Below are 7,867 nucleotides of genomic sequence, written 5' to 3'. Positions count from 1 at the left end.
TCTGCATTCGGGATGGGGCAATCTGAGGTATGTGTATGCAGACAGGGAGAAGAAATCATTGGGAACAGCCCTGTAGAGAAGGACTTGAGGATGTTGATGGACAAAAAAGCTGGCCATGAGCAAGAATTGTGTGCTTGCAGCCCAAAAGTCCAACTTACACTGCTTCAAAAGAGGAGTGACCAACAGGGAGAGGAAAGAGATCATTCTCTACACTGCTCTCATGAGGCCCCAGGTGGAACACGGCATCAAGCCTTGGGCCCAAAACACTGGAAATACCAGAGCAGTTGGACTGGGTCTAGAGGAGGGACATAAAATTGATCAGAGGTCCGGAACATCTCTCCTCTGAAGAAAGGCTGAGGGAGCTGGGCTTGTTCAGCCTGGAGAAGAAAAATTTTATACCTCATTGTATCCTTCAAGTACTTGAAGGGAGCTTACAAGCCAAAGAATGAATGACATTTTATGTGTTCCGGTAGAGATTGAACAAGGGGGAATGGTTGTAAACTAAAAGAGGGTAGATATAGGTTAGATGTTAGGTGGAAATTCTTTGCTCAGAGGGTGGTGAGGTACTGGAACAGGCTGCCCGGAGAAGCTGAGGATGCCCCACCCCTGGAGGCATTACAGGTCAGGTTGATGGGACCCTGGGAAACCTGATCTGGTGGGTGGCAACCCTACCTATAGTAGGGGTGTTGCATCTTAAAACGAAGCAGCAAAACCAGGACAGAAACGTCCACTCAGCTCCTGACGCGACTGAGTCTGCGCATGCGCATACTCTCCTGCTATCTGTGGGCGCGTGCCCACTGGAACCGCGTAGCTCCGCCTCCCGCCTCTATTTTGTGCTCGCAGCGTTGCCATGGGGATCAAGGGTCGCCCGGACGACCAACCGCTCATTTGGCTGCGGGTTGATGTTCGTGCAGCAGGGTTTCGCGTTGTGCTCTGGGCTCCTCGTCCCGGTAGCCTCCTGAGACGACATGAAGAAGATATTCACCTTTAGAAAGAAGAAGAAACGGGAGTCGCCGCCGTCCTGCAGTGCCACTTCTCCGTGCCCCACCGGTGCGTACGAGCTCCGGCCGAAGGAGCTGAGCAAGCTGCACCGAGCAGCCGCTGCAGGAGTGCTGGTCCAGGTGCGGCAGGCACTGAAGAAGTACAGCATCGATGGACGCGACAAGGAGCAGCGGTGAGGGCGGCGGGACGGGATGGGACGGGCGCGGCTGTAGCAAGGAGCTTTTGGGTGATCTGCCTTGGAGGAACTGATCTTGTGGAGGAGGCTCATCAGCCTGCCTGTGATGGGATCTGTTAGGGCGGGAGGGAACGGCCTCAGATTGTGCCAGGGGAGGTTCAGGTTGGATGTTGAAGTCAACTTTTTGTTCAGAAAAGCGGTTGTGCACTGGCACGTGCTGACCAGGGGGGCGGTGAAGTCACCGTCCCTAAGAATTGTGTAGGAGTGATACTAAGGGACACGGTTTAATGCGCAGCGTTGGTGATAGGTGGACAGGTGGACTGGATATCTTGGAGGCCTTTTCCAACCTTTAATGATTGTGTGAAAAAGAAAAACACTCCCTATAAATTCTTGACGAGTTGCAGGATTTCACGTGACCTTGGAGGGAGAAAGATGCTGACTGCTTTCTAGCTCATCTGCTGCTCTGCTGGAGCAGGTGTCCCATGCAGGAGGAACTGTGCCTTCTGTTTGTGCTGCCTTGCCCTGTGTTTTTAGGGGGGAAAATGCATCTGTTCAGCCTTCAGAAAAGAAGATTCAGGGGGGATCTGAGCCATGTCTATAAGTATCTAAGGAATGGGAGGCAAAGGGATGAGGCTGTACTCTTCTCTGCAGTGTGTGGTGATAGAAATAGGGGTAATGGCCACAAACTGAAGCATAGGAAGTTCTGCGCAAATGTGTGTGGGATATTCTTTGCAGTGCAGTGCCGGAGCACTGGCACAGGCTGCACAGAGAGGCGGTGGAGTCTCCTTCTCTAGAGACGTTCAAAACCCACCTGGACACCCACGTGTGCAACCTAGGCTAGGGAGCTGCTTTGGCAGGGGGTTGGACTCAAAGAGGTCTCTTCCAGCCCCTACAGTTCTGTGATTCGGTGAAACTCCTGCAGGTACTGTTCGGATGACTGCAGCTTTGGATACAAGCACACTGAGTAGTTGTCGTCAGACCCTTAGCAGTTTGAAAAAGCCCCTTTCTTTCTGTCTTTAACCTGAAGAAAAGAAGTTTAATTTTCTCATGCGTATTGGAAACACAGCTTTCCCTCTCAGAAGGGGACTTCCTCTGTGATATCGCGTTTATATCATAGCTGTAAGCACCAGGAAGGTCAGGTATTATTTGTTTTAGTCAGAATACCAGTGTTCTGCCATCTGCTCTGCCAGACGTTGTCAGATGTAGAACACTTTTGCACCAAACTGGTTGCAGTAATAACCAAGCTAGTGCATGAATATTTTTCCTATAAAACCCATCTCCTGCATCTATGATATGAGTCTGCTGCGTGAATGATCCTGGGAGAACCTAGAATTTTACATGCCACCACAGCTCTCAGATTCCCAAGCTTTAGTCTCCCTTACTGTACCACAAGCAACTTTCTGTCAAAGGCAGCAGCCAGTGCCTTGACACAGGAATCTTTGTGAAAGTTCAGTTTTCCAGTGGAGAAAATGTTGTCTCATTCAGCAGATGCTATGGAAGGTTGTTCCTAGCCCTCCTCAGGCTTTGGGTGTACAACTTCTGTTACTCGTAATGGAACGAGCTTGGGATTTTTAATTTTATTGTGTTTAACATTTTGGGAGGTGATTGGGATGGAGAAATTAAATTTGCCCTATTTGTGTACCACAGACTGAAATGATTTATTTAGCTATCAGTTTCAATTTACACATTTAATTTTCAGGACAGCACTGCATCTTGCTTGTGCAAATGGACATGCGGATGTCGTTACGTTTCTAGTAGAAAACAACTGTAAGCTCAATCTTCCTGACACAGATAACAGATCACCGCTGATGAAGGTAGGTAGAACATGTTATGCTCCGTATGCAAGTAGGAATTATTGATTGTGTTTTAAAAGATGGATGTCTTACCAGATTCTTTATGTAAGTCTGCTTAGAAACATGCAAGCTGTAATTGGCGTGGGCTAGCTCATCTTGGAAAATGATTTTATATTCCAGGATTGAGAAGTTGTAGTAGTCGTGACACGGTGAAATATGACTGCTGGAAATTTTGCCTTTTTTTGTGTGTGTTGTTTCCAGGCAGTACAGTGCCAGCAAGAAAAATGTGCGACAGTCCTGCTGGAGCACGGTGCTGATCCAAACCTGGCCGATGCTAGCGGCAACACTGCCCTTCACATGGCTGCTGTAGCTCCTAACACATCTCTAGCAAGGATGTTAATTGAGCACAGTGCCCATATTGATGCTAAGAATAAGGTACATTTTGAGATTCGGTAGGGAAGATCTTCCAAAAAGTTGCATCAGGATTTTTATTGAAGCTTCTTCGTTTGTTTCTTTTGATTTTTAACTTGAGTTATTTCTGTCCTCTCAGGAGGGATGTACTCCCCTTATTCTCGCTGTCTCTGAACATCATGAAGAGATGGTAGAGCTCCTCCTTAAAAAAGGAGCTGATGTTCACGCTCGAGATAAAGGTGAAAGGTGAGGAGGTGATCTAAACTCTGTGGGTCACCTAAATTGTCTTCAAGTTGGACTGATGAGAAGTATGGGATTGAGTGTTGAAGCAGAAAGGCACACAGAGAAGAAGTTCCCTGAGTGACTGGTGAAAGCAGGTCTGAAAGCTGGTGTCATGCATTACTGCATGTTTTCTGCATTGAGAACTGCAAGAAAAGTTGCAGTAGCCACTGTGGCAGGAAAGTGCTGTCGTGCCAGCAGCATTGCATTTATGCCCTAGAGGGTTTTTCAGATTGTCACATAGCTTGTACTCAAGCGTTGTCAATGTAGAAGCTCTTCTGTTCATAAAGTGATTTTATTTTTCTTTGAAAGTGAGCAAATGGGGATTAAAATAGTTACAATGTCTGAGTAAAGTTATATATTTTGTCTTTTTGATGCTTCAGAACCCCTCTTATGACTGCTGCGGCTGGTGGGGAGCTTAAGTTGATAAAACTTCTTCTTTGCTATGGTGCTGATCTTTCCCATAAAGACACTAATGGATGGACAGCTGAGGATTATGCTATTATTCACGGACATTCTAGGTAAGCTTTAAATTTATTGCTAAGTTTTCAGTTATCGGTGTTGGATTTGGACCTATGTAATAACAGGACCAAGGTTTAATTGTGTGTTGAGACCCCTCTTGAAGATGTATTCAGGGACATCTTCTGACATGTACTGTTCATGTGTCTGGTGTTGATTTGAAAGTTGAAGAGGGCTTCTGCTCAAAATTCTCTAGAAGATTTCATGTGTTTGTTGCTAAGCTCATATCTGCCTAGTATTCACTCTTTATTAAAGTGTCTGTAGCCCACAGTTATTGAGATGGAACTTGAAAAACTGAAATGTTTTGAGAAGAGTTTACAAACAGAACCATTGCTATCACTGTCTCCACTTCCCCTGCCCAGTAACCATCTACCTTCTGTTTCAGAAAAGATCTAGCTGTTATTTCTTTTGTTAAATTACTGAGCAGTTTTACTTACTCTTATGCGTGAGCGTTTAACACATGGCATTTGTTCCTAAGTGTGTGGTTGTATTTGTAAAAACTGGACTGCAAAAATGTGCCAAGCAGAAGTAAATAACTTCATAGATATGGATGTGCATGTATAGAATGGTCATGTCTGGAATACTTTAGCATGTTACAGTCAGGCAATAAGTAGACTGTGTTACCCTGACTGAATATATCAATCATTTTGGCTATGGATGTGTCTAGAGTGGATAGTAGGAGGCTCTTACTATTCCATTAAGTGTTGTGTGCAGGTATGGGATTATTTTTCTCAAATGCATTTCCTCTCTTTCTATAGTCTTAGTAAACAACTGGCAGACGGGGAGAACACAGGGGAAGCTTCTGCACGTGATAGCCAAGACATCGCAGTACCTATGACTCCTGACAAGTCTAGTGCTACTGGCTTTACCTTGGGTGCACCTGCTATGGACCGAGGTAGGATTTTTAACTGTGGTAGAGCTAATGAGAAAATCATGATGGTTTCTTCCTTAGGTTGGTTTGTATCTTTTTAGTTTACTGTGCTTAGTATTGATTTTGGTGGAAGCATCAGTTCGACTGTTGCAAGAAGTTTTATGAATGTGCTTGCTTGCGGCTACTTTGAAATGCATCTCAACAGATTGTGAGGACAGTTGTGACTTGCAAGAAGATGCATGTTTTGTTGAGTTCCACAGGATTTCTGTCACTTTGTTTTAATTGTGATAGTCTCACCCGTACTAAGCTCCTTGTAGAAAGTCACATAACTTCTCACCTTCAATTACAGTTGTTTTTGTGCTGTGGAGACATTAACAAAAATTGTCTTGGACAGGTAACTTCATCAGCAACAATGGTACAGTGTTTGTGTATACTGCATCTTTTTGGACATGGTTTGGTTTATGATAAAAGTGATGCTTTTCTTCAGCTCCAATCGGTTTTATTTAAGGAAGACCACAGGACTTTGTGATCCAGAAATACTATAGCCTTGCCTCGTTGCTTTGTAATTAAAGGAAGGGAACTCCTTTAAAATCCAGGCAGCGTTTATATGCTCATATTGCCCCAAAGGAATCTTAGAAAACCACTGTTTTAGTATAAAGGAAATGTTTACCTTGCCATTTACATTTCAGGCCCCGCTAACATAGGAGATTTTATTTATTCCTTATTTTTAAGGGCTTTGTGTCAGAGTTATGTCAAACACAATTCATTATCTATTACACTTGCTCATCATTTATTATTATTATTGTAAAGTGTTGGGAAGTATAAACAAAGAATACATGGCATATTTTTTCTTCCCAGACTCTTCACAGATATAATAGATTTTAGACCCAAGTGATGTTGTCTTTGACTTAGGAGCAGTTGCTTTGAAATCGACATTGGTTGGAAAAGTTTCTCATAGGTTGGTTTTGCAGATTTGTTTGCTTGCTCTTCGGTGGGGCTTGATACAGTTGGTTTAATCATCAAAATCCTGTTTTCATCCCAAACCCACTCAGTTGCTACCTTCTGTGCATGTAGATAGTTTCTCTTTTTCTCCACAGTAAGGGCTGACAGGCCTGGATCACTTTACAATATGAAGGATTCTTATTCTGAGTAGAAGGTAGACTAAATATTAGGATGGAATTGTTTACTGTGAGGGTGGTGAGACGCTGGTCCAGGTTGCCCAGTGAGGCTGTGGATGCCTTGAACCTTGAATGCCCCAGAGGCATTCAAGGCCAGGCTGGATGGAGCAGCCTGGTCTAGAGGGAGGTGCCTGTGCCTAAAGCAGGGGGGTTGGAACTCAGTTTAAATCTTAACGGTCTTTTCCAACAGACTCTTAGAGGTGACCCAGCAGGTGAACTGGAGGGCACAGAGGGAAACTTCAGTAGCATAGTAGGAACAATATTGGAATTAATTTTGCAGTCTCTGGCTTGCATCCACACTCTGCATCATGCGATTCCTTTTAATATGCCACAGTAACAGTCCTCAAAGTGTTCGTTAGAGGAGAAGCTGGGATTCCAAGGCAGAGACCAGAGAAACGCCCACTTTGGAATTATTTTCTTTTTTTTTTTTTTGCTTTTCTCTGTTATTTTTCTGCCATTTAAAACGTTGACCTTATTCTTTCTGCTACATTTGTACTTTCTAGTTAGACGACTGTGAAGAATGTTGAACAGGTCAGCATCTTTAAGAAGTTCGCTCATGATTATTTGAATATCAGAACATGAACCTTTTTATTAATCACAGGCAAATTGATTTCCAGAACTAACGTATTGAGTGGCCGACCTCTTGGATTTTAAGTAGGAGTTTATTTTTAAGAAAAATAATAATGGTGCAGTTCTTATTTTGAGTTATGTCTTCAGTGACTGTTTTTAGCCACTGTAGCACGTACTAGTGTGCCGTTCCTTCACTGTTTCCCCAAGTTGTTAGAGAATTAGTCTCGGCATTGTAAAGCTCTTCGAAAAGTACATCAGCACTCCTGTGTGATTTATATCTCCTGAGGTCAGATAAAACTTTTCCTATATTCCCCCGCTGAGGAAACAGAGGAAAACAGAAAGGATGAGAAACCATCTTGAGATCTTTTCAACCCAAGCCCATTCTGTGATCCTTTTTATCTGTTTCATAAATGTATGTTTCTGATAATAGCTGTTTTTCCACATTATTGCATGTATTGTGATAAAATCAATATAAACAGGACGACCTTCTGCTCCAGAGAAAAGTGACAGCTTTGTTGTGAAAGAATTTGATGAAGGGATACGGTTCCATTACTTCTCTTTTGAAACACGGATGTATATATGCACACAAATGCACATCATAGTCACAGTGCTTTCTCCCAGTGCTGTAGCTTTGTCTGTGTGCTTTTTGTGTTTTCCAGTCTTCTAAGATTTTAAATTTATTCTGATGTCATTGTTTCGTCTGTGCTTTCCATGCCTTTCCCTTAGTGGATATAGGAATGCAACAATCTCCTAAGCAGACATCAAGAAAAGGAGAATGAAGGAAAGGTATTATGCACAGCAGTATTTTAAATATGAAACATGTCTTGTGATGCACAAACACATCATAGGTTTATTATCTTGCAGATCCATATCTTGGTGGTTTAAGATCTATAAGTTAGAGTGAATTTGGGGCAGATTTATTTGTTTGCATGTTTTGCATGAGTTCATTATTACTGAATTCAGCGTTTGCTTTTGTCGCTTGTGATAGCGTTTTGTTTTTTGGGTTGTATGTTTGTTTGCTTGGTAGTCTGTTCTTCTGTTGCTCAGAAATGGGGACGGGATTCAAATA

At 43.2% G+C, this 7,867-nt stretch overlaps 1 protein-coding gene across 1 annotated transcript in view; it reads left to right on the top strand.

Moving 5' to 3' along the window:
* Positions 1 to 968: 968 nt before the first annotated feature.
* Positions 969 to 7,867, top strand: part of LOC136051483 (ankyrin repeat domain-containing protein 26-like) — a 28,398-nt gene continuing 21,499 nt past the window's right edge. Inside the window, 7 exon segments of the mRNA XM_065740923.1 lie at positions 969 to 1,174; positions 2,877 to 2,991; positions 3,232 to 3,405; positions 3,521 to 3,627; positions 4,044 to 4,181; positions 4,938 to 5,092; positions 7,534 to 7,584. Coding sequence (XP_065596995.1) covers positions 969 to 1,174; positions 2,877 to 2,991; positions 3,232 to 3,405; positions 3,521 to 3,627; positions 4,044 to 4,181; positions 4,938 to 5,092; positions 7,534 to 7,584 — 946 coding nt within the window.

The sequence above is a fragment of the Cyrtonyx montezumae genome, unplaced genomic scaffold (genome assembly GCF_038088225.1).
Source record: "Cyrtonyx montezumae isolate F1298 unplaced genomic scaffold, pur_monq_1.0 scaffold_3, whole genome shotgun sequence".
In the NCBI taxonomy this organism is placed as follows: Eukaryota; Metazoa; Chordata; class Aves; order Galliformes; family Odontophoridae; genus Cyrtonyx; species Cyrtonyx montezumae.
Note: the sequence above shows the minus strand (reverse complement) of the source record. Positions and strands in the feature narration are given on the sequence as shown.